General features: G+C 53.3%; 10 protein-coding genes and 1 non-coding gene across 11 annotated transcripts; 5 read left to right on the forward strand and 6 right to left on the reverse strand.

Moving 5' to 3' along the window:
• Positions 1 to 37: 37 nt before the first annotated feature.
• Positions 38 to 1,968, reverse strand: BZA05DRAFT_407086 (uncharacterized protein). The gene is made up of 4 exons (XM_051484591.1): positions 1,478 to 1,968; positions 1,371 to 1,408; positions 1,238 to 1,315; positions 38 to 1,189 (listed from the first exon to the last, which is right to left on the reverse strand). The coding sequence occupies exons 1-4, from the start codon at positions 1,784 to 1,786 to the stop codon at positions 334 to 336; spliced, it is 1,281 nt and encodes a 426-aa protein (XP_051336786.1). The 5' UTR covers positions 1,787 to 1,968; the 3' UTR covers positions 38 to 333.
• Positions 1,969 to 2,058: 90 nt separating this feature from the next.
• Positions 2,059 to 4,381, reverse strand: BZA05DRAFT_407087 (uncharacterized protein). Its single transcript, XM_051484592.1, has 5 exons — positions 4,103 to 4,381; positions 3,046 to 4,031; positions 2,720 to 2,992; positions 2,374 to 2,668; positions 2,059 to 2,315 (listed from the first exon to the last, which is right to left on the reverse strand). Exons 1-5 carry the CDS (start codon positions 4,122 to 4,124, stop codon positions 2,245 to 2,247), a joined length of 1,647 nt encoding a protein of 548 aa, XP_051336787.1. The 5' UTR covers positions 4,125 to 4,381; the 3' UTR covers positions 2,059 to 2,244.
• Positions 4,382 to 4,525: 144 nt separating this feature from the next.
• Positions 4,526 to 5,684, forward strand: BZA05DRAFT_407088 (pyridoxamine 5'-phosphate oxidase-domain-containing protein). The gene is made up of 3 exons (XM_051484593.1): positions 4,526 to 4,920; positions 4,986 to 5,009; positions 5,073 to 5,684. The coding sequence occupies exons 1-3, from the start codon at positions 4,643 to 4,645 to the stop codon at positions 5,455 to 5,457; spliced, it is 687 nt and encodes a 228-aa protein (XP_051336788.1). The 5' UTR covers positions 4,526 to 4,642; the 3' UTR covers positions 5,458 to 5,684.
• On the reverse strand, positions 5,625 to 5,695 carry BZA05DRAFT_t246. Its single transcript has one exon. It is a non-coding gene; the product is annotated as a tRNA-Gly (tRNA).
• Positions 5,696 to 5,779: 84 nt separating this feature from the next.
• Positions 5,780 to 9,931, reverse strand: BZA05DRAFT_407092 (uncharacterized protein). The gene is made up of 3 exons (XM_051484594.1): positions 9,037 to 9,931; positions 8,582 to 8,945; positions 5,780 to 8,442 (listed from the first exon to the last, which is right to left on the reverse strand). The coding sequence occupies exons 1-3, from the start codon at positions 9,754 to 9,756 to the stop codon at positions 6,188 to 6,190; spliced, it is 3,339 nt and encodes a 1,112-aa protein (XP_051336789.1). The 5' UTR covers positions 9,757 to 9,931; the 3' UTR covers positions 5,780 to 6,187.
• A 163-nt stretch (positions 9,932 to 10,094) lies between these two features.
• On the forward strand, positions 10,095 to 13,159 carry BZA05DRAFT_357600 (uncharacterized protein). The gene is made up of 6 exons (XM_051481437.1): positions 10,095 to 10,561; positions 10,657 to 10,769; positions 10,841 to 10,915; positions 10,983 to 12,497; positions 12,572 to 12,862; positions 12,918 to 13,159. The coding sequence occupies exons 1-6, from the start codon at positions 10,375 to 10,377 to the stop codon at positions 12,945 to 12,947; spliced, it is 2,211 nt and encodes a 736-aa protein (XP_051336790.1). The 5' UTR covers positions 10,095 to 10,374; the 3' UTR covers positions 12,948 to 13,159.
• BZA05DRAFT_458556 (domain found in IF2B/IF5-domain-containing protein) lies at positions 12,944 to 14,716 on the reverse strand (the record flags this gene model as incomplete). The annotated part of the gene is made up of 2 exons (XM_051487607.1): positions 12,944 to 14,502; positions 14,560 to 14,716. The coding sequence occupies 2 exons, from the start codon at positions 14,714 to 14,716 to the stop codon at positions 13,397 to 13,399; spliced, it is 1,263 nt and encodes a 420-aa protein (XP_051336791.1). The 3' UTR covers positions 12,944 to 13,396.
• A 1,229-nt stretch (positions 14,717 to 15,945) lies between these two features.
• BZA05DRAFT_438354 (mitochondrial large ribosomal subunit protein-like protein L1) lies at positions 15,946 to 17,190 on the reverse strand. The gene is made up of 2 exons (XM_051486494.1): positions 16,675 to 17,190; positions 15,946 to 16,607 (listed from the first exon to the last, which is right to left on the reverse strand). The coding sequence occupies exons 1-2, from the start codon at positions 17,119 to 17,121 to the stop codon at positions 16,125 to 16,127; spliced, it is 930 nt and encodes a 309-aa protein (XP_051336792.1). The 5' UTR covers positions 17,122 to 17,190; the 3' UTR covers positions 15,946 to 16,124.
• Positions 17,191 to 17,193: 3 nt separating this feature from the next.
• BZA05DRAFT_407098 (histidine phosphatase superfamily) lies at positions 17,194 to 19,279 on the forward strand. Its single transcript, XM_051484595.1, has 6 exons — positions 17,194 to 17,693; positions 17,759 to 17,804; positions 17,872 to 17,964; positions 18,014 to 18,287; positions 18,334 to 18,473; positions 18,524 to 19,279. Exons 1-6 carry the CDS (start codon positions 17,322 to 17,324, stop codon positions 19,144 to 19,146), a joined length of 1,548 nt encoding a protein of 515 aa, XP_051336793.1. The 5' UTR covers positions 17,194 to 17,321; the 3' UTR covers positions 19,147 to 19,279.
• Positions 19,280 to 19,733: 454 nt separating this feature from the next.
• Positions 19,734 to 22,504, forward strand: BZA05DRAFT_407100 (P-loop containing nucleoside triphosphate hydrolase protein). The gene is made up of 4 exons (XM_051484596.1): positions 19,734 to 20,307; positions 20,949 to 21,359; positions 21,417 to 21,777; positions 21,835 to 22,504. The coding sequence occupies exons 1-4, from the start codon at positions 20,067 to 20,069 to the stop codon at positions 22,139 to 22,141; spliced, it is 1,320 nt and encodes a 439-aa protein (XP_051336794.1). The 5' UTR covers positions 19,734 to 20,066; the 3' UTR covers positions 22,142 to 22,504.
• A 146-nt stretch (positions 22,505 to 22,650) lies between these two features.
• Positions 22,651 to 23,883, forward strand: BZA05DRAFT_431389 (uncharacterized protein). The gene is made up of 3 exons (XM_051486188.1): positions 22,651 to 23,066; positions 23,100 to 23,195; positions 23,257 to 23,883. The coding sequence occupies exons 1-3, from the start codon at positions 22,763 to 22,765 to the stop codon at positions 23,613 to 23,615; spliced, it is 759 nt and encodes a 252-aa protein (XP_051336795.1). The 5' UTR covers positions 22,651 to 22,762; the 3' UTR covers positions 23,616 to 23,883.
• Positions 23,884 to 23,966: the final 83 nt, after the last annotated feature.

Genomic DNA, 23,966 nt, shown 5'->3' on the forward strand with positions numbered 1-23,966 from the left:
TACGGGAGTTTCCCCATTCAGCCAGATCGTGATCCAGGGAGGCTGTTTTCGGGCTGAGCACGATTCATCATCCACCGTCACCACCGCTTCGATCATTACGGTATCCACCGGCCGAGTATTGCTCGATTCGCTCTGAAACTAGCTCGCCAAAAGAAATAGAGTCATAACGCCAACCCAATCAATAGACAGTTACGAGTACAGGTACAATACATGCTGTACGGTTGCCCAAAAGGATACCAAGAAATAACGCGCAAACAATACAAATCATAAGATTCCCCCTCCTCCCATAGGCCCTTTTCATCTACCAGTCCCAGACAATACGGTATCTCACAGCTACAAATACTTGAACCCCACAACCTCGTCCATGACATAGCGATAGATCCTTCCCAGCGTCGCTCCCCAGCCCCCCGCCGGCTCGCTGGATCTGGGAGCATTCTTTGCACCTCCCGCACCGATGAGAGCATTCGCCCAACCACCGAGCCAGCCATCCTTCTTTGCGAACTCGACCTGCTTTGGCACTAGCAGCTTCGCGCCGGGCATGTGCTCCGACAGCTGTACGCCATGCTCGACCGGTTCCTCAAACATGCTGGGACGTCTACCGCTCCCGGTGGAGCTGACTCTTCGCAAGGTTCGGGTGGTGGGGGCGGGTGTGGGTTCGACTTCCATGGCGAACGGGAGCTCGGGCTGAACGACCGCATTCTCTTCCCACAGCGAGATCACAACTGTTCTTCCGCCGACGACGAGTTCTCCCCTGCCACTGCCGTCGAGAGCTCTTTCCGCCGCTTCCCGGTCGTGGAAGGTGATCCGCACCCAAGGGCCTGGTCCTCCGTCACGTCCGCTCATAGGCTGCACCATCCTTGCCGTCGCCAGATCCAGCTGGTCCCGCGGGATGATCTCGGGATCTGAGAACTTGCTCTCGCTCTCGGGAAGGCCAGAATAGGGCTCGAGGATAGGGCCGTAATAGCGTCGCAGCGCACGGATCAGGTCGGGAAAGCGGTCTTCACTAAAGTTGGCGACCCGAACTTGCGTCGGCGTCATCGAGGATTCGATGGGAAGCTTGGTGTCGGCGGCGGCGGGCGTCGCGCTGTAGCTGTCGTAGATGCTAGCTAGGGGTGGGGCGTTGTCTTCGTTCACGATGTCGCCGGCGATGTCGGGGGTCGAGGAGGTACGGGCACGGGTACGGGAAGGTCTGGCGGAGATTAGTTTGGCGACCATCAAAGAGAAGGGAAGTACTAACGGTCGCGTGCCGAACATGTGTTTGGGCCATAGACCACCACCACTGCTTGGGGGGGAAGAGGACGCAGTCCGCTTGATGCTGTAGTGAAACGTTAGCAGATATACTCCATCTGAAGCAAAAGCCATGAACATACCCAGGTTTTCTCCGGCCATCCATAATGTCCGCGTCGTTCTACAGCGAAAACAAACATCAGCGATCACAAACCATAAAGAACCATCCTCGTCACCATGCAGTACTCACACTTCCAGCACCACCGTTCAGCAAGTTCCCCGCCTGCTGGTTCAACACTTTCTGAAGGAAGGGCGAAGCCGCAGTCGGATGACCAGGATTCACCGGCACGCCCGAAAACGGAGCCGGCTGACTGGCAAAGGTGTTGTAGTCCTGTGGTGCGCTGATTCCCTGCTTCTGGTGCCAGTCGTAGAACCGCTTCTCCTTGTTCTTGTCGGGTGCGCTCTGTGTTGTTGTTGTCGCTGACGCTACATTGTTCGCGCCGAAGGAAACGGTGTTGCCCCAGAGGCTGTTCTGGCCAGGCATCGTGGAGAAATCCATCGTCGTGGTGGCGATGGCGGTCGGGGGAGGAGGTGAGATGTAATTAGTGGTGTTGTGGTGTTGTGGTGTTGTGGCGTTGAGGTGTTGTGTGGGAGACGGGTTGTTATGCGGGAGGTTGAACGAGTTTCTTCTTGGTTGGTGTTGGCGCTGCGCGTGGATGGCGTGGATGGCGTGAAGCTTGGCGTGCTAGTGAGAAGAGTTGAAGCGGTAGGGTTTGTTTCACAGCGAGTCACTCGCGCTTCATGTCGAATTCGAAGAGAAAAATCGACAGACCGTGTACGACAAAAAATTGATATTTTCTCTCTCTTCTTCTTTGCATTCATAGAGACCCCAATAATCTGAACGAACTACAACAAGAAGACGAATGTGCCACAAACTATCAAAACGCCAGTAGTCTAAGTTGCCCTTTCACACGGACGATCGTACTGTGGTCGACTTCATTTTCTACTAACTAGATCTCAATCCTTCTTAGTAGGAGGAGTAAGTGAAAGGGCACGGTAAAGAACGATCAAAGCCGAGTGGCTCTCGCCTATTCGCTGTTAGCTCATCTGACGGTCACGAGTAAAGACGAGTGGTTCTGCGCATACCTCCTCCATACAAAGTCTCAACCTTGGTTTGATCCACCTCCGTAACGGTGTCATCGTTGAAGAAGTACCAGGTCTTGCCGTCACTGTCGTCTTTCTTGACGTATGCACAGTAGTGACCAGAGTCCGCGCTAGCACCTTGATGGGTAACTACCGCGAAGAGCTCATACAGTCCACTGGGGTTGCATCCTTCGTCCTTCATGATCTCGGGATCAAGTTTGTCCTTCAGCGCCTCTTGCCAGTCCGGCTCCTTCTCGTCGAGGATTGAAGTGACAACAGGTACGGGAACCACAGGTGCCTGGGAATACTTGATTAGCACTGTCTAGGTTTCTTCCACGGTGATAGTTACCGATGCCGCCCCTGAACCAAAGCCACCGGCGCCCGCATTTCCACCTGCAATGTCGTCGGCACTTGGCTGGACCTTTGCACGCTTGCGAGCGCGCTCACGGTCGGAGGCGTCCTTGTGCAGATCACGGAGAGTATCGCGGACCGGAATGAGTTTGCTTCTGAGGTCATCGGAACAGAATTCTGTAGCGTCGAGCTCGAAAGGAAATGTGACCTTGCGCATGATCTTGGCTTTCTTGTTGATTTCGCGTTTCCAGAAGAAGCGGACAAAGTGACACTATTGAAATCAGTCGACCGTGCCTATTTGGGATAAAGCTTCGGAGGACTTACCGTCAGGTATTTGGGCAAACGGACGATACGACTAGACTTCTCGTAAATGGCATTTCGTCCAAGCGTAGGGCTCTCCTTCTCAATCTGCTCCTTCAAGCCAGCCAGAATTCCATCTTTCAGGAAATTGGTGTTGTTGGTGATATGGCACTTGAGGTTCGAAAATTCCTCGGTCGTCTCGATAGGCATCTCGTCCGGCGCATCCTCCATGCACTTAAGAGTCGAACTCATCTTTCCAGAGAGATACTTGTCCACAAACGACGTATCTTCATTTTCATTCTTGATGCGGAGTTTCGTACGGAGTGAGTGTAGGATCTGGGAGTAGCACTCCTCAGCGTCTTGCTGCGCATACCGACCGTCCTTTCCCTTCTGCGCGAACTGTGGGAACGCCCGCCTCAGCGCCTCCAAAAATACCAGCGGTGGAACTCCGGCTGTAGTTTCGCCCATGTTCTGGTAGAGGTCTCGCATCGCACCAGCTAGATCTCCAAGATTCCCGACGCTTCCCACTCCCAGATTTCCAAACAGGCCTCCCGAGCCGCTTGCAAAGCTGCTTCCGAACCCGCTGCCACCAGCTTCTCCCGTCTGCTCCTTGTATCTCGTCAACTCCTGTTGAAGCTCTGGAATGTATCGCAGCGCCTGGAGCGTGGAGTTGAGGTAGCAGGTGTTGCCGAGGTTCTGCAGACCAGAGGGAGGAGCACCCGATACGAGAGCGAGCTGCGCATCCGTCATGTCCTCGACGAACTTAGTCTTTTCCTTTGGTGCCTGGATACCTTTGCCCGATGGCGTACCCATCATCATCATGACCTGACCCGGCTTGAGGCCCAGCTTTGACATGTCGGTATCATCCTTGAGCTGGCCACCCTTCACCACGACCTTCTGGCGTTCCGGTTCGACGTTCGTGAGGGAGAAGAGAACCGCTTTGAGAACCTCGCCTGGCAGAGACGTGTCCACTGTTACATCGTAGCGCTTTCCGGCATGCTTGATGACAACTGGAGATGAAAGATCAGAGTCGGCCAGGATGGGGAGGAGTATGGCGGGGTAGTAGGAGGGTACAACGTACTGGGGATCTCGGTGTCACTCATTGTGGGTGAACCGAGAGATGGAATTAGGCTGAGATGAGTTTTTGTGGAGGAGGATTCAGTTTGAAATTAAGGTACACGTGGAGGAGCTTCGCTTTGGATTCGTGGTCGTTGGGTTGATGGATGATGTTGGATGGTTGCTGTGAGTTGAGAGGCTCTCGATTTTAGCTAGACGCTGTGGCGGAATTTGCCACACGAGAGGTTCATAACTTAGAAAGCAACAGAAGTGTCTAAGAACAGTGCACACCGCTCTTCGAGCTCTCAGTTTTTAGAATGTCCTGAGATTAATTTGTGGGTATATGTATATTAATTCTCCTATCTGGGGAATCTCCATAGACATTCTTACGGACATTGGTTCCTTACAAACGTGATCTTTTCTTCGCACCACTACTCGATCGTGTCACCATGGACATCGCTAACAGCTGACTGCGATAAGAACCGGCCCACCCCTATCAGATAACCTAGAGCTTAAAGCTCCGGTCGTCCCCCAATCAAAGCTCCCGACCAGCTCCAAATCAAGAATGCATTTCTCGGCCTTTTTTACCACGTTCCTCCTCAGTGGCCTCGCCGCTGCCTTACCATCCAACGATGCGGCCTCGGTCCAGATGATCGATCTCTCTACCGCGTCGCGCCCCACCGTCAAAGAGGCCGCAGTTCAAGCGCGAAAGCTACTGCGCTCGGAGACGATCTCGACTCTTTCTACCGTGTTTCCCGCGGGAGAGAAGCATGGTCTTGAGGGGCAGCCGGTCGGGCTGATGGAGTATTATGCCGAATGCTCTGAGAATGGGAATCCTACGCTGTTGGTTCCCATCCACGTCCAAAGCACTGAGTAGAGTACTGTAGCTAACACGGCGGCGACAAAAGCTTAGGCATGCACATAGCGACCTCGTAAACTTCCCTTCTCGTCCTCTCCCGCCCGCTAGCCAGCCAGGACTAACACGCTTTCTACAGCTTCCGCAACACCGTCCCCGACAACTCCACCATCTCCCTCTCGGTGCGCCAACACGCGCCGCACATGTTCTCTCCTGCAGCACACCCACGTCTCTCGCTCGTTGGCAAACTCAAGACCATCGACGACTCTGACGAAGCCGCACGTCTGAAGCGTTGTTTCACCACTCGCCACCCAGACGCGAAGATCTGGACACCCGGAAACAAGATCCACGAGAGCTACTGGGTGGCGTTTGAGGTTGAGAGCGTCTACTGGATTGGTGGCTTCGGGAATGTCGCGTACATCGGGTGGATCCCGAAGGAGCTGTATCAGGAGGTTAAACTGCCGTGTGTCGAGGGGGAGGGGAGTGGGTGGAGGAAGTTCTTGTTTTGGAATCAGGGACTGTAAAGGTTTCTGGGTCAGACGTTTTGGATCTGTTGATACGCGCGCAGGCTTTGCTCCATTGTACACGATTATTTCCTTGGCACATAAAGGACCATCAAATACATATACCATCTCTGTCATAGTCTGAGCAAAAAACAATGCCTCATAAGCCCCATTGGGGCAAAAGAGAATGCATCCATCGGGAGTCGAACCCGAGCCAATTGCTTGGAAGGCAATTATCCTACCGTTGGACCATGGAAGCTTGCTGAAAACTTTGCATTATCGCTTATACCCAGCAGTTCTAGTCTCGTTCGTATCAAAGGATGGAACTCTGTATACACCACGCCACCTCGTATCACTCGTAAATTCAAGAATAGCAACATCAGCAATTTATTAAATCCACCAAGCACCTAGAAGTAAACGCGTCCCAAGTTCCCAATTCAAAATCCTAAAGCCTCCCCAGCATACCGATAACATGTATCCCATAAACCTTGATCCGTAACGCAAAAAAAACAGTGAAAACACACCACACAACCCGGCAATCACACCACCAAGCAAGCTGAAATGAACCACCCTCCATGAGAAACAGAATCAAAACAAAAACAATGGCGAATGTGGTTACCCTTGAAGTAAGAAAAAAGAACCTCAAATCCGCAGTTCTAGAAGCAAAACTTTTCAATTGGTAGAAGGACAGAAAGCAGCTCGCACACCATCATCCCCGCTCTACTTTGCTTGTTCTAGTAGCATGCCTGGACTAACGGCCGTGGTACCTCGAGTACTCGTCGTACGGTGGAGGTGGCGCGCCGAATCCATGGTCTCTCGGCGCAGCAGATCCCGCAGCGTAATAGTAACCGGCTGAAGGCGGAGGCGGCATCCTTGGCAACGGGGGCGGAGGCGGCGCGTAGTATGCGGCAGCGGCGCGATCTTGCCTGAGATACTCGTATGCGTGAGGCGGAGGTGGCAGGGGCACTGGGGGTGGATAGGCGTATCGCGGGTCTGTATACATGCTCACTGGGTAGCGACGGTCCGGAGAGCGGGAGCGTTGTCGCTTCTCGCTCGGAGCGTATTCTCTGGGACTGGCGTAGCGCTCGTAATCATAGCGAGTATTTCCGACACGCGGAGCGGGCTGCTGGACGATGTAGTCCACCGCAGTGGGTCGAGGTGGTCGGATACCGGTCTTGGTGCCAGTGTCCTGCTCAACAAGCTGTCTTCGCTGGCCTTCGTAGCGAGAGGTCGATCCACTATGATGCGGATCTCTGTCCCTCACATATTCGGTCCTTGCCATGCCATTGGTTTGGTGGCCACCGTGCCCATCGTTGAAAGTGCGTTTTGGACGGTCAACATAGTCGACTGGTGCGCTTAGAGGGAATCCTTCAGCGCGGCGGTTGTGCTGCTGTCGGACATCTCCGGCGAACTCTATTTGCTGCAAACGATCCCTGGATACCGGCGGGCCTCCATATCTTGGGGTGGCATATTGCCCGTTAGGGTAGCGCGGTGCCACAGCTTCTGAATCTGCACGGCGGTGCACACCTGGGGGAGCAGCGGAAGCTGGCCCAGATCTACCACTCATGCTTCCAGCACGGTCGCGATTGGCACTGCCAAATGCCCAGGGGAATATGTCTTCAATAAGATGGCGGGTGTCTTTTCCTAGCGCATCGGCCAGATCGGAGATGATTCGTGGGTGAGGAAGCCTGACCATATCCCTAGTCCAGTCAGGAAGCACCACGGATTTGTTTCTAGCGATGTGAACTGTTTCAAAATGCTGAAGCAATGAGACAATGGGGAAAACCCTATCGGCCTTGGATGCACCTTCTGACGTCTTTCCTGGGTGTCTCTGGCACTCAATACACCTCAATCCTTTAACGCCGTACTTGATCGAACTCATAGCAGGATGCTCAATCAATGCATCCAGGAAAAGGCCGAGAGGGATAGCCTCCGAGAACCTAGACTGATACTTGCGAGCCGTCCTTATGATGACAAAGTGTATGTGGATGGACGGCGGGATATTTCTGAGACTTGCAAGCAGCGCCCATGCAGCCTTAGCGTCAGCGGCCAATGCATCCAGGCGTGTCTGGCGGGCTTCCTCATTGTACTTCTGCACGTGCCCATTGCGAGGCGCTGTGGGAATATGCTGCTCAAGACCTTGCGACCATTTCTGTGCATACGAAGACCTATGCATCTCTCTCATCGGCCCAGAGGGTGCATGCGGAGGAACCCCCTCGGGTTGCTCACCAAGTGGTGACTCCAGCAACGATTTATCAGGATCCGCACGAAACGGTCCTATTTCTGGCCAATCCGCTCTCCAATCGACCTTCGGATGTTTCCCCCGGCGACTGTAGGTGTGTTTCGCAGAGAAATGTTGAACCAACGACTCAAAATTCCACCATCTCAGATTAGTTGAACAACCATCGCATAGGAAGATCTCCGTGCGAAACTGATGTATCTTTGGCTTGACCCTCGAATCGTAGACATATTTCATATCCTCAAGCGTGACCCTTTTCCTCCTCGTGGACTCATCCGCATAAAACTGCTTCCCACAACGACTAAGAACATGGGCAGCAAAAGCGGGGGCACTTTCCATCGTAAGAGTACCCTCCCAACTCTGAATGGCGTCTCCAGCATATGTGAGCAACTTTTCTCGGTTCGAAAGCTGAACGCTGTCTGAATGTTCAGCCAATCCTTTCTGAGAGTTCGAAGAGCGGCCGCTGGTATGAGACTCGGTCTTTCCATTGATTTCAACTGCTGTATCCCACTGGCGCTCTCTCTTCATTTGCCGTTCCTCTGACAGACTAGTTTCCAACATCATCCAACTAGCCTCGTCCAGAGGGTTGTCATCCATGACAGAAGCCTGGAACGACGGCAAATGGATAAGCGTTTCCAGCGTTAATGGAGGATCAAGCTTTCTACAGCGTGCTTCGATCTCCCGTTGCTTCGCAATATTGACTACCGCACCTGGATCGCCTGGTTCTTGCATAATTTCATCAGGATCCTGTGGCTGATTCTCCGACTCTGGCCACATCGTCAGCACACGAATAATGAATAGCATTTACATCCCACATAGAGAGATGTCATAGACAGTTTGCCATTGTCGGATGACTTCAAACATTCCGGGAGCAACACATCTTGAGAGCGAGATATCCAAACATACCAATGATACCTGTATTCGACGTGTTTTCAGCACGGAGGCTTTTCCATAGGCCACTGGCTGTGCTGAGATCTGCCGGCCTCGTCTTCTCAAACCTCTCCATCCTCTCGATGTCTTGCATGTAAAAGTTTCGTTTCGACTCCAGACCTTTCAGCCACTCGTCAGAGGCCAGCATTTCCTCGACTTCCTGGTAACGGTGTTTGATAGACTCGAGATCTTTGTTCCAGTATATCTTGGTGATTCCAATGTCTGCCTGGTAACTGCTTGGCTCGGGAACCCAGTTGTTCTTCATATCGACCATCCCAAACGGCAATCCAACCAGCAGCTCTGCTGGGAATGGCTCGTCATCAGATTCCAATGAAAATTCCTGTATCAAACGGAATTCAGCATCGAAGTCAATAAACTTCTTGCTCATGGTGGCTGGGTGAGCGGGTCTATAGGCAATGACTGGTTCTTACTTTAGTGGTGTTGTCGGACAAGCACTGCTTGCAACACCTGATTCGGAAGGGCCAATATGTTTCGATGTCGCCTTGGTTCTCGCACAACATGCACTTCCTCGCGAACAAAAGGCGAAACATTTCTCGTTCAGACAAACCAAATACGGGCTTTGGAAACTCTGGTAAGTGCGTGCTCCTGCTCCGCCGCCATACAGCGTCTTTCTGAACAAGTGTATTGAAGAGCTGGCAACATAGTTGCAGCTGAGCTAGCTCTAACGGATGAAGTTGCGGCAGTATCTTTGCCCAACCCCATGCCGGCAGATCAACCAGATTCTTAGATTTGTAAAGTGCATCCATCAGCTCGCCGTCCGACCGTTCGGTCGAGTTTCCACAAGATTGGCTTGAAAACATGCCGTCGTCTCCATCACCGCCTGCCGAAAAGTAATCTTCATCATCCTGCTGCAGCTCCATTGTATCGTCGACAGCGTCCTCCATCTCTGAATTGCGGGCTGACGGCCCCGACGCGACTCGCGATTGCTGGGAAGTCAATCCGCCGCCCGAGGCACGATTTCGCCGACCCAGGCCCGACGGACCAGTGGGGAGATCGGGGAATGTATCGAGGAGTCCTCTGGTAGTCTCGCGGTAAGAAGCTGCCGGTCGACCGTCCCCAGTAGTTCGCTTCTTCTGTTGTGGTGGCGAGAATGAATTTTTGCGTTTTGGTCTGCCGTTAACTTGCGCCATAGGAATTCAGCTGTTAACCTGGCTCGGATTCTTGGAACTGCTTCGGGATTAGGGGTGGTGGCTGCTGATGGTGGTTGCTGGCGGTGATTATTGGTGGTTGTTGATAGATGTAGTGAAGATGAAAGCTCACAGCAGCATCACATTCAGCTGAGCTTGGGCTGAACTTTGAAGAGCTTGCGCTTGCAGTAACTAACCACTGAGCTCTCACCAAGTATGCGAACAAAGCTGCGTCTTGGCAGTTCCATGTGACACAGAATTCTGAGCCTCACCGGCCCACCGGGTAACTGACAGGTCTAAGCTTAGCGATAGTCACAATAGATGACCGAAGTCTTGGTGGTGCCACTCTAAGTTAGAGGAATTAGCATTGTGCTGAGCTGCCCGGCGTCGTCACCGGAATCGGGAGACCGAACAAGGCCGTAAACCAAAATCTCGCCTCCTACTTCCGCTGCTACTGCTCCTGCTACCTACTCCCTTTCTACCACCACAACAGCAATCTATTTCTCATCCCCAAAACTACAATCTCCTTCAGCGGAATCACCCCCTGAATACGATATTTCTCATCCCCCATCCCCACCCTTGAATCGAGTTTCATATCTTCAACACCCCTCTACGATCATCATGTCGTCACTTGATATCTCCCCTGAAATAGGGCGCGCCTACCAGAAGCTCGTTTCCGGCTCTGCTCCCAACAAGCCCTCGCCAACCTACGCTCAGTGGGCCGTCTTCTCGGTATCGGTGCCGCTACAGAATGCTTTTGTTCAGAGCTCGGCAAAAGCTAGCACTCTCAAGGTGCACGCTGCCGGAGGTGCGTAAAGGCTCTAAGCTCCCGACCCGCCCATCGCACCTCATCTGTGGGGGGGGAAGACACAACACCTTTGCTGATCTATCATCACGTTGCAGATGGCGAGTTGGAAGAGTTAATAGAGGAGTTCAACGATGGAAAGGTACAATTCGCTTTCGTCAAAGTCAAGGATCCGAACTCGGGACTTCCCAAGTTCGTCCTGATCTGCTGGGTATGATATCTCCTCCGTGCTACACTACGCACTGTCAACGGTTCAACTGACAACCAGCTTCCAATTTCCAGTGTGGTGATGGTGTTCCCGAGCGAGTCAAGGGCTACTTCACAGGCCATCTGAATGCAGTGACAAAAGTGCTACACGTAAGCCAACGCCGCTCAGCCCCACACCCCCGCTCAAACCACCACGCTGACGGATTTTCGTTGCCAGGGCTACCACGTTCAAGTGACCGCCAGGTCAGACTCTGACCTTTCTCCCGAAGCGATTATCCAGAAAGTTGCCGATGCATCCGGCTCCAAATATTCATCATCGTCTTCATCCAATGCGCCTCCCCCAACCGCGCCGAAACCACCGGTCGCTACCAAGCCTGTCTTCCAGCCCACGCGCGTCTTGGGTGGAATGCTGCCTGTTGGCTCTAGAGCTCCGGCTCGCCGTGATGAGAAAGTGGATGCCGATGGATGGGGAGCAGACGCACCGCAGGTCACTCGAAGCCAGCTCGAGAAGGTGCAGTCCGCCTATAAGCCTACGAAGGTTGACATCAATGAGCTCCGTTCTCAGCCGACGTCTACCACTTCTGGGTACTCGAAATCTTCAGATGAACAAGGGGAGGTTGTCAAGGGTGGATACCAACCAATTGGAAAGATCGACATTGCAGCTTTGAAGAAGGGCTACAAGGAGGAGCGGCCGGAGCCGGTCAAAGGATCTTACACGCCTATCGATGTGAGTTCCATCAGGAAAGCAGCACCCGCACGTCCGGAGCCCGAACCCACACCAGCAGCATCAGTATCTCAGCGGGCCGGTGCTTTCTCCCAGAGCGAGCGTCTAACCTCCCTGCCAAAGCCGAAGGTGGCCAAAAAGTTCGGACCTGGCGCACCAAGCTACGGAACCAAGCCACTCACTCCCGGTGGTTTTGGTGCTAGCCCAGCTGCACCTGCGCCGGTTGCTGGTATCAACAAATCTGGTATCACCAAATCTCCCGCCCAGATCTGGGCCGAAAAGAAGGCCAGAGAGCGTGGACTTTCCGGTGCAAGCACTCCTCCAACTCTCTCGCCGGCAACAACTGGACAGCAGCACATCACTCCCTCCTACACCGGTGCCAGTGCATCCAGCCAACACCACGAAGAAGAGGTTACCAGCTCCAGCACCGGTATAAATGCTTTGAGGAACCGCTTCTCTGGTGCGGCTCCGATGGGAGCACCAACTCCCAGCTCTCCCCAGCGGCCAGCAAGCTTCTCTCCCACCACCACTGGCGACCGTGGGGCTCCACCCCCACCCCCAGTAGACACATCCTCCCGTCCCTCTTTCGGCGTCCCAATGCCAGGTCTTCCATCTCGCTCCACCGAGGAGGAAGAAGATGAGGAAGTCCCCGCCGTCCAGCACTCCAACATCCCGCCACCTCCTCGGCAGCCGCGCTCTCCCACTCCCCCAACCCCTGAGATCGAGATGCCCCACAGCCCCGTCCGCATTGCCATGCCAGTGGCCCGTAGGGACGACGACGCTCTCATCACCAAACCCGAGGAGCCCTCTACCGCTATTCCCGTCGCCAGTCTCAGCAGCATAGTCCCTAGGGAATCTGAGCTTACCGACGAGGCTCCCGCGCGCCCTAGCGGTGGCGCAACCGGTGGCCAGCGTGCTGTGGTCCTTTACGATTATGCTGCCGACGAGGAGAATGAGATCAACCTGATCGAAGGCCAAGTAGTAACCGACATCGACATGGTCGACGACGTATGTCCCCCCAAACCTCCTCCCGGAACACGCATACGTGCACACACATTCATTCCCACTAACACTAATATCAGGACTGGTGGCGCGGCACCAACGCCCTTGGACAGGAAGGGCTCTTCCCCAGCAACTACGTGGAGCTTATGCCCGCCGGAGCCGCCGAAGCCGCAGTCGAGCGTGCTCCCTCTCCCCCGCCCTCTCCTCCGGCGCCTGCCGTGACCGAGGGAAAAACTGCACTGGCAATTTACGACTACGAGGCCACCGAGGATAACGAGCTTTCCTTCCCGGATGGCGCGACCATCGAAGATGTGCAGTTCCCTGACGACGACTGGTGGCACGGCCATTACAAGGGCAAGGAGGGACTATTCGTAGGTTTTCTCTTTCTTGATGGTGGCGGAAGGCGGCTAACATGTATGGACACAGCCGGCGAATTACGTTGAGTTGCAGAATTAGGTATGGTGCCCTTGATGATGAAGTGAGAAGAACGGAGGAACGGGTTATGATAGGAAAATGGTGGAGACTTGTGAATGGTTGTTTTGTTTCATTCGTGATGCCTATTTGCTTGATGATGCACTAGATGAGTGTAATGAGAGGGGCCTGTAAGGTAACAAGATCATTACTTCACTCTGTCTTTGCTCCTCAGTTTGTATGAATGAATCCATGGTATGTTTGAAGTACAAGTTCATGTGAGAAAAAGGAATGCACGAGCAAGCAGATATTGATCTCCATCTGGTAGAGTAACATGAAGTACCTGGAGTAACGACAGGACCCTGAATGTGTAACGCAAAGCAAAGCAAAACGCATAGAACAGAAACACTAATCATCCCATTCACACAACACATCAATCATCTCTATCATAACGCGTGGATCCCATACAAACCATGGCATCCGACTCGTTTCGTTTACTCAGCGTCCTCCTCGTCCTCGTCCTCATCATCGTCCTCCTCCTCTTCCGATTCGTCATCAGCCTCCTGGAGCCACTTCAGGAACGGCTCGGCGGCCCTGCGGACCTCCTTCGATACCTTGATTTCAACGTATTTCTTGCTTGCCTTGGTTCCCCAGGCTGTAATAGTCTCCTCACTGGCGAGCTCGTATTCGAAGTACGCCATAAGGATGCTAGGGATAGCATTGATGAGCTCGGGGTGCTCGGTACCGACGAAGCGCTCGGTTCCACCGAGGAGGGCTTTCTCGTGACGGTCAGAAGTGATCATCTTCTTGAGGAGACCGCTGTGCTCCTTGATCTGGCTCTTCTTGATGATATTACCGTCGAAGAGGGTCTGAGCGAGGACCTGGAGGGTGCGGTGCTTCTTTTCGATGCCGAGTTCAACAGCCTTCTGATAGACCTTGACGTCGTTGATCGTGCCGTCGTTCTCCTTCTTCTCAGAGACAATCCACTTTCCGAGAACGTCGTAGGGGGTGTCCTCGCCCTCATCCTCGCCCTCAATAACGAGGGCCTTCTTGAGGTCGTCGGGGAGATTCTGAGCACGCGCCTTGATGGCCTCCTCGGACATGTCAACCGCCCAGTCGTCATCCTTGAGGATACCGTTGCCGCCGTTATGCGTAGGAAGTTCCTTCGCCTCAGCCCTGATGCGCTTGGTGAGTTCGTCGTCGGAACCACCGTCGATGCCCATGTCCTCCGGATCCTCGGAGCCAGAGTCCTTAGGGGAGCCTTCACCCTTCTTGCCCTTCTTTCCTTTGCTGGAAGACTTGCTCTTCTTCTCCCTCTTGGGCGGGTTCTTGACAATGTAGCCGGACAGTTTGTGGCGGAGATCAACATCGGTACGCTGACCACATGCCTTGCAGTCGCGGGTGATATGGCCGTCCTTGCTGACGATCAAGTCGGTCTCGGGGTTCTTGCACTTGCCGCAAAGAACGAACTTGTTTATGAAGCCGTCAAGGGAGTCCTGAAGCTTGGGGGCGTCGTGGTTTCCGTTGATGATGTAACGGTCGTCCGAAGGGTTGGCGGTGACCTGAGCGCCCAGCTCGAAACCGAAAAACTTGACAACATCTGGGAAAGGTGTTAGTCACACGCAAACTTTGCACTGAAAGCGGAGTGAATACGTACAAGCCGGGTCACGACTGAGAGAATGAGCGATGCTGCTCAAGTTCACGATGACGGACTTGATTCCGTTACCCTTTCCCTCAATCTTGGACTGGATGCGCTCCATCTTGTAGCGGTAGAAGGGGTCGGCGACATCACGACGAATGTTGATAGTAGCCATGATTGCTGCGGTTTTGTGAAAAAGGTGCTAGGGCTTATGTTCAACGGAGAAGCTGGTGATCAAAGACGAAGTTGAAGTTGCAGGATGCAGGAATAAGCAGCATGAACCAAATCAGCTTCCTTATTATTCGTGTTTCCGTGGTTTAGACCGTCGGCGAGAGAAGAAAAAAGGTTTCTTTGAAAGCGACGTGGTGGCGAACGAAGCAGGAAAGAAAGAACTGGCGAGAGAACAGTTAAAAGTGTGAGGTGTTTGGTCGAAACGAAATGTTTTAGGTGAACTCGGAGCGTCTGCTACTGTGCCGTTTACTCTGGTGTATGAGAGGCCGTATGAGGCGAGAAAGAATCTTTGGTGAGAGTGCGGTTGGGGAAAGATTCATGAACAACTATGGTGCGTTGCGGTGGGGTTTTGGTGGGGTCTGGTGGTCGAGAAAGACGAGGTCTGTCTGTTCTTTCCGACGAGCTTGACTTCTGGAGAGCTATATGCGAGCTTGAAAATAGGTGAGGTGCGGTTGAGCTTCAAAGAGTCGAGTACGGTGGAGGGGTTATTGGAGCAGTGGTGGTGGTTGTGAGAGAAGAGGAGATGAAGAAAGTTTGGGATGGGGTTTTTGAAGGACCGGCGGAAGGCGGTGGGTGGGTGACACCTTTAAGAATGAAAAGGCGCTAGGAGCACACTCCACATCGAGCTAACCATAATTTTCAAGTGTGCGGAGAAGAAAGAGACACAGAGAGAAGGGTCAGGTTTCAGTTACAAATTGTGTTTTCTTTGCATGGAAAATCTCTAATTCACGCTCCGGGGTTTGGCTCGGATTTCGGATTTGTATGGATACACCGTTTTTATTTCCTTTTTTTACCTTTTTTTTTCTTTTTTCACCTCCCCCACCCCGCCGATCCGTATGCACAACCTGTGGAGTATGTTCGGGACAACGCAGAAGAACTGAAGATCAGCCCACGCGTCAAAGGAAACGGGAAACGGGCAACCAGAGAAACCTGAGGTACATAGAGATAGTCGGATCTAGAGCGCCTACGGGAGGGCTACGAGGGTGCTGTGTCTAAGCAGCAATTCGAGCCGATGCCACTGCTTTTCTAGCAGATAGAAGTTGTAGCCTATTATACAGCCTTCATCCAAGGACGGGGAGAAAATCTATGGCCACTTAGGATAGATGGTTACGGGCAGAACGCGCCCAGCACGAAGGAACGGAGTGGCAGAGTACATCGACAAATGAAAAACACCACTATCCAGCCTGTGCCACCTCCTTCCCCTAGTAACGAATGTACTTCTTTTCGCCGAGATGTTCGATGATCATGTATACATCCCCGTGAGAGCGAGTGGCACGTGAACTGTTCACTCTCGGTCAAGATGCTTATAGATACTGTACATTTGCTGCTCTATTTCACAATCCTCCCAGACCCTATGCCGCCAGTTGTGCCGGCATCGGCGTCGGCACCGCTTCCGTCAAGACTTCCATCCCAGCCGCCACCGGCGGGGGCACGGCTTTGATGACCACGTTCTTGAACTCTCCGCTCAGACTGAACCCGGCCGAATTGGATGAGCTGAGTACGACCTCGTTTATGCTCTTGTCCGCGCGAAAGCTAATGGCACCAAACTCCTTCTTCAACTGCTCGATGAACGCCCTGATGTTCTTATGCAGCTCCGCCTCCGTAAACGCAAGCTGTCCGACCGCCATCCTGATGACACCCATGCGCTCACGGTAATCCGACTTCCCTGTGAGCTCCCTCATAGCCGAAGCGACGTTAGGGACCACGGTTCCAGTCTTCTGTGAGGGCATCATTCCTTTGGGACCGAGAATACGACCGAGCCTTGCCTTGGTCAGCGCCGCAAAGCAGTCATCGTGACAGATGACACGGTCGAAATCGATCTCGCCCTTTTGGATCTGTAGTTGTGTGTGTCAGTATAGAACTCAACAGTGCATCGCAGCATGTGCCCCGCCCCCGCCATACCTTCTCAAACACCTCGTCCGTCCCCACAAGTACTGCGCCTGCCGCCTTTGCCGCCTCCGCTTGCCTTCCCGTCGCAATAACACAGATCCGCATATCCGTTTTGACAGGCTTCGGCAGACGAATCCGACTCTTGATGGTGGGGCCGCTCTTTGCCGTGCGCAGCTTGACATGAAGTTCGTACTTGGTAGCGGCGGGGTTCCGGCCCACTTCAAACGCGCGAATGTATCTCATGGCATCGACGAGCGAGAACTGCTCAAGGGATGAGATGTCGCTGGGCTTGAAGGTCGTGCGGGTTGCTTTCGACTTTTTGGTGCCGGCGGGCTTCTTCTGCAGGGCGGCATAGGATCGGGTCTGGAGGCAGGCGAACGGCGATGGTTTAACTGCTGAAAAGAGATACGATGATGGCGATGACAGAGCCGAGAGTTGGAGTCGTGGACGTGGCGGCATGGTGGGCAATTGGCGGGCAGCTTGCCTCCTTGCTCTTCGCTGTTGAAACAGTTGATGGAGTGGAGAAAATATTTAGTGACTAAGCCGCAGTGCGCGGCTTGATTCGGCCAAGCGTGGCCCCACAGGCCATGACCAGCTTGCTGTGTCACTCAAAACCCTGAACCTCGTCGAGTCTCGAAATTCGGCACCCAGACGCGCGTATGATTTGGTCTCCGCGTCCCCTGTTATACTGTCTGCTCCAGCGCATGGGCATATTTCTCTTCACGATCTCCGCTATGATTTGCCTTTTCGTGACTGTCATGCTCCTCTTCAGCCCATCGCAGTCATTAGCCGTTCCCGGCGATGGTTTGAATCTTCAACAGCTCCTACCCTCGTACCTACAGACGCAGCATCAGGCCTGGTGGGGTGAGCCGGACTATCAAGCGAGCAGCTCGCAGGCCGATTGCAAGAAGGATGGGTGGAATGTCCTCTATCACCTCGGTGGTAACGGGCCATGGATAGAGAAGACCGACGACGTGGCAGAAGGCGGGATTAAAGTCCCGGAGGGTTGTGAAGTGGACATGGTGCACATGGTAGTTGCCCACCACGATCATCAACTTTAATGAGTCCGAAACTAAGCTCCCAATCGTTTGTGTAGATGTCGCGCCATGCCGAAAGATATCCGACCAAAAACGCAGGCATCCGTATAGATTCCCTTCCCCAAACAATGCCCCATAACTAGCAGTTGACACAAGCGCCGGGTGGCCGCAGGTATGATTCAAATGCTTGAGCGCATCAAAGCCATAGGAAAGCCTTTTACCGGTGCTCTCGAATTCGTCAACTCTTGGGAATACTTTACAAACTGTCATCCCATCTCCTCCATCTTGTCCTTACATCGGTCTGACTCCCGTAGCTCCGGACCAGCACTTTGAGCAGCTGACCACCACCGGTCCGTATGCGGGGGTCCTCGAAGCCTTCACAACAGGTGTAAAGCTCGGGACGCGCTACGCCCACCTCTGGAACTCCAGTTTCCCGAATGTGACGCATCTCTGGGCCAGTGAAGCCGGTCGGGTGATCGATACTGCGCGCCACTTCTCAGCAGGCTTCTTCGGGCTCGAGAGCAAACTTGCAAAAGTGATCGTTGTCAGTGAGGCGAAGGATAAAGGAGGCGATACGTTGACGCCTGGGTACGGCCCCTACCCGCACTGCCACTACAGAACTTGACGATAGTAGTGATACTTGCAAGAAGTATGTGGAGGACGCGGAGAAGGGCCATGATAATGGGTACACCATGCTCGCGAAATACCAAAGCACATACCTCCCTGCCATTTCGACCCGCCTCTCGATCGACAACCCTGGCTACAGCTTTACCAGTCCGCTCCCCCCTCTCGCCCTTCATTCTCACCCACTGACGCTCCTCCAGACGCAGAGATCTACAGCATGCAAGAAATGTGCGGCTTCGAGACCACTGTCCGTGGTTGGAGCCCTTGGTGCGATGTCTTCACGCACTCCGAATGGCGCGCCTTCGAGTACGCGCGCGACATAATCCACTTCTACCGGGCGGGTCCTGGAACTCCCTATTCCCGTGCAATGGGCCACCTCTGGCTCAATGCGACCAAAAACCTTCTCATCGAGGGCTCACAGTCCGCCGGGCCACTCTACTTCAGCTTCGTGCACGACGGAGATATCGTCCCTATGCTCGCCTCCCTCGGCCTTCTCGAAGATGAGCAGGATCTACCAACCACTCACATCGCGAAATACAGGAAGTGGAAGACGAGCCAGGTTACGCCTATGGGCGGACGTGTTCTCTTCGAGCGCCTCACCTGTGCGGATAGGAAGTTTGTACGCATCAACGTTAACGACGGTATCGTACCGCTTCCTTCCTGTGCGGATGGACCTGGCGGCTCCTGTGAGCTGGAAAATTTTGTGGAGTATATCGATGCGAGGGGTCGTTTGGCGGGGGATTTCAGGTCCGTCTGTGGGCTTCCTGACGATGCGGCGAGGGAACCCAGTTTTCTGCGGCAGCCGGCGTTTGCGAAGACGTAAGGCACGATCTAGGAGCGTGGTTACTATTGTTATTCATTGCCGATATACCATATAGTTGATGATTGTTTTTGTGCGAATATACAGCTAAGTATTTATGTGCTCCTCCAACCGAGAGGAGGATATCTTCACTGAAAGCCGGACTCCGGTCATCTCGAAACGTGACCCACCCTCAGCCAGCAAAGGGCAGCAGAAAAGGATGTGCTGTAACACGAAACCACTATTCAAAGGGACCCCAGTAAACGGCTGGAACATAACGTAACCGATTAAGTGAGGGAGAGAGATCTTCCTTGACCGATTAAGTGAAAATCGGCACTCTGTCCTCATTATAATATATCCGAGTGATTGCGTACGATATCACTTCACAAAGGACTCAATACGCATGCTCAACATTGAATGCATAGAGACACTCCAAAGGAGCGCACGAGCATTCTTGTGAATTGTGTTTTGAGCCTGGTGTCCTAGAATGATGCCATCGCTTGCTCTTATGCATTCTCCTTCTGTTCCTCTCCTTCGTTGTCGTCTTGTTCTTGACAACAAGACCCCGTCCTTGGCTTGGCAGTCTCATCTCTCACACACTTCTCGCTCTCTTTCTCTCCCCCCCATCCCCAGCTCTTCCTAGACATCAACCTCAGAGAATTGCCCTAACGACCCATCAACAACAATAACAACAACAACTCCTCACCTCCTCCTACTCACACTCCGCCTTCTCTCCCTTATTCCCTCCCTTCCCTCACCCTCAACACCCCTTCTCCTCCTTCCCTCCACGACTCAACCTTCTTACCTCTATCCACCGCAACCAACAACTTGAACTGCCAGCGCGTCTCGCTTAGCGAACTCGACGAAAACTCATCGGACTCACATCCATCTCCCCTTCCCCCCCACTATCAAAGAACAGCGACTCAAATACTCGAATAATCAACATGTCTGGAGAAGAGGATCTCATCGATTACTCCGACGACGAGGCCATCGAGTCGAAGGAGGCTCCCGCCACCAGCGGTGATGCGTTGAAGAAGGGAGGCGACGCGTCTGCTGGAGCTACGCAAGCCGCCGACAAGAAAGGATCCTACGTCGGTATTCACTCGACCGGTTTCCGCGACTTCCTCTTGAAGCCCGAACTACTCAGAGCTATTGTCGACTGCGGTTTCGAGCATCCGTCCGAGGGTCAGTTATTTTTCCTCCCTAGATCTTGAAAGATTCAAAATCAAAATACCCTCCTTTGTCATCACACTTCTACCCCCAGATTTGCGCTTCCGGTCATCGTCATCTGGGTTGCTCGTCTTCTCGTCTATCTATCCGTCTCCGTGGTCGGTCTCTCTATCTTCGGTCGCGGGTTGGTGGGCTGCAATACTTGCCACAGGGTTATGTGGTTCGAGGAATGACGCGGTTATTGTGCCGTCATGGTCGTAACTTGCGTCCCCCGCCACGTGGAGGATATGCGGTGTCGGGTTTCATTGCGAATCAACCTTCACCCTTGGTCCAATGGAAAATCGACGATGGTAGCGGCACAAGTCCCTCTCTACCCCGGTGCGCTTTGGATGCCATTGCATCAGCTCTCGGGGGCAATGGAGTTTGGGACACGTCTACCGCGGTCCAAGGGAGGATGGTCAGGCATTGAGCGGGTTGTTCGAAAGGGCGACGTAGAAGGAGATACCACGGAGAAGACACATCACGGAGACGGAACACAGAGAGATTGACGCGACCTGCATTCGATATCTTGCATGGGCATGCGCTTTTTGCTTTTTACTCTTTTACTCCAAGCCATCGTCGATTCGGGAGCGTCCGTTAACATCTCTTCGGTTCAGTCCAGCAAGTGTGCATTCCTCAGTCGATCCTTGGAACCGATGTCCTGTGCCAGGCAAAGTCTGGTCTCGGTAAGACTGCCGTCTTCGTTCTTACGACGCTTCAGCAAGTCGATCCTGTTCCCGGAGAGACGTCCGTTCTGGTCATGTGTCACACGCGAGAGCTGGCATACCAGATCAAGAACGAGTACGCGCGGTTCAGTAAGTACATGCCGGACGTGAGGACTTCGGTCTTTTACGGAGGTACGCCGATGCAGAAGGATGTCGAGATCCTTAAGAATAAAGACCAACACCCTCACATCATCGTTGCGACTCCCGGACGTCTTAATGCGCTCGTACGGGATAAGCATCTGCGATTGGGAAGCGTCAAAGTCTTTGTTCTCGATGAGTGTGATAAGATGTTGGATCAGATCGGTATGTCTTTTGCTCTGGTGTCCGATATGAGCCTGTGACTAAGTGTTGTTTGCACAGACATGCGCCGTGATGTGCAGGAGATCTTCCGCGCCACCCCCCAGCAGAAGCAGGTTATGATGTTTTCGGCCACCCTTTCCCAGGAGATCCGACCCATCTGCAAGAAGTTCATGCAGACTCCTCTCGAAATCTACGTCGACGATGAGGCCAAGCTCACACTGCACGGTCTTCAGCAATACTACGTCAAGCTTGATGAGAAAGAGAAGAACCGCAAGCTCAACGATTTGCTTGACCAGCTGGAGTTCAACCAGGTCATCATCTTCGTCAAGAGCACTATGCGCGCGACAGAGCTGAACAGACTGTTGACGGAGTGCAACTTTCCCAGCATCGCTGTCCATAGTGGGATTCCTCAGGAGGAACGGTACATCTAGCCACTAAGACTTACACCCATCCATCATCATGCTAACATTCGCCACAGTATCGCACGGTACAAGCAGTTCAAAGAGTTCAACAAGCGTATCTGTGTCGCCACCGATGTCTTTGGACGTGGTATCGATATTGAGCGCATCAACCTTGCTATCAACTACGATCTACCCTCCGATCCAGATTCGTACCTCCACAGAGTCGGACGTGCCGGTCGTTTCGGAACCAAGGGACTTAGTATCTCGTTCGTCTCTTCCAAGGAGGACGCCGAGGTCCTTGACAAGATCATGGAACGATTCGAAGTGAGCCTGGACCCCTTCCCAGAGGGTGGTATCGACGCCAGCACGTACATGAACACGTAGATGTCTTTTTTTCCTTTCTCAATATAATGTATGAAGTTGGGAAGCGGGGAATTTGCATTGCAGGAAACGAAAAGACGTTTGGTTGGAAATTTGGGTATCAGGTGTGATAGACACGAAGAGAGAGAAGAGTGATTGGGAGAGAATAGCTCTATGCTTTTTCTTCTAAATGATACAAGTCTCTTTTCTTGCTGATGGTCTTGAGTGTGTTCTTACTGATTGGTCTTGGGATGATGGGTTCAAACTATGTGCGGTCTTCTTTTCATTAATATCCTATCTTATTTGGGTGTTGCGTTTGTCTGCATTGATTACCTTGTTTTGCGTACGATTGATGCTTGATACTACCAATGAATTGAGTGTATACGATCTTTGATGATGTTCTGGTTGGTCCCATAAACTCGAAGACGCATACGTGAATTGAGGACACTGGAAGCATCTTAGCTCCGACCACGTGACCACGCCACGCATATGTTACCTCAAGCTCCAGATCTCTAAACGCAGTAAAAACCGACCACCATCACCACCACTACCACCACCACCATCACGCGCACGATATACACACCTTAACCTATCCACGACCCGTCTCCCACCCACCATTCTCCCACCCACCCACCCACGTACAAAATGCAAGCCTACCACAAAGCCGAAAAAGCGAAAGCGATCAAAAAGTCTAAGGCAGCGCAGCTCAAGGAGCGGACCGAAAAGCTCTCGCGGCGCAATCCGGAGCGTCTACAGCGACAAGTCGACGAGCTGCGCGAGGCGATCGAGGCCGGCCATGCCACTGCACACAATAAAAAGACCCTGACGGATCTGGAAAGGGATCTGGCTGCTGTGAGGAAGGCGCGCAAGGCGCTCGGGATAGAGGATAAGGAGCCTACGGCGACGAGGAAACGGGAGAGGGAGGAGGATGGGGAGGGGGGGAAAGGGGGTGGGGTGGGAGGGAAGGCGGGGGGGGATACAGTCAGTGGCGAGGGGGATTGGAGGGGGAGACGGAGGGAGATGAGGCTGGGACGCGGGGAGACAGGCAGGGCGGATGCGGGAGACGCGAGTGATTCTGGTATGTACCGCTCTCTTCCTTCCTTCCTTCCTTGCGGCTTGAGGAGTGCTGACAGCTGTAGATGACTCAACCGCCTCCTCCGTCGCCGACATCCCCATGCCGCCCGGCCCGCTGCCACCGCTACCAGGCGCCGCCCCAGCGATTACTACCTACGAGTCCGCGCCGATACTGCGGGATCTACGGAAAGAGGCAGCGGCGTTCGTGCCTGTTGCTGTAAAGCGGAAGTTGGAGACTGAGAAGGCGCAGAGAGAGGGGGAGCAAGAGGAGACGAAGGCGGAAGCAGAGATGGGGACAGGAGCCGAGGTCGAAATGGGGTTTACGACAAGGGTCAATGCTGCACCCGATGTGGATGTGGATGTTGATGCGGAGATCAGGAGGTTTGCGGCCGAGGTGGAGGAGGCGGAGGATGATGGCCGGTAAGGTGGTGCAGTGGCAGTGATGTGGTAATGGCCGATATGATCAATAATGGTCCGTTATGCTGGACTTAGGTGAATGGCACATGTCATGGTGTGGTGGATGGGTCTTTTGGAAGACTAAAATTTGAGCGTATGGACGGTGTAATGCAACTGGCGACACAATGTGCGGACAGTAGTACCGTAGACTGCCTTTCACACACACATACGCACACGGACATACACATAGCAGAGTACCATCAGGTTTTCGAGCACGATAGTTTCACAAAAGCGAGTGATACCTCCTCTTCAGAGATCATGGATCATCACTCGGCCTAAAATCCGGACTTCAACCACGATATCGTGCTTTTCAAATTCC

Source organism: Tricharina praecox, assembly GCF_024521635.1.
Source record: "Tricharina praecox strain CBS 144465 chromosome Unknown BZA05scaffold_24, whole genome shotgun sequence".
NCBI lineage: Eukaryota > Fungi > Ascomycota > Pezizomycetes > Pezizales > Pyronemataceae > Tricharina > Tricharina praecox.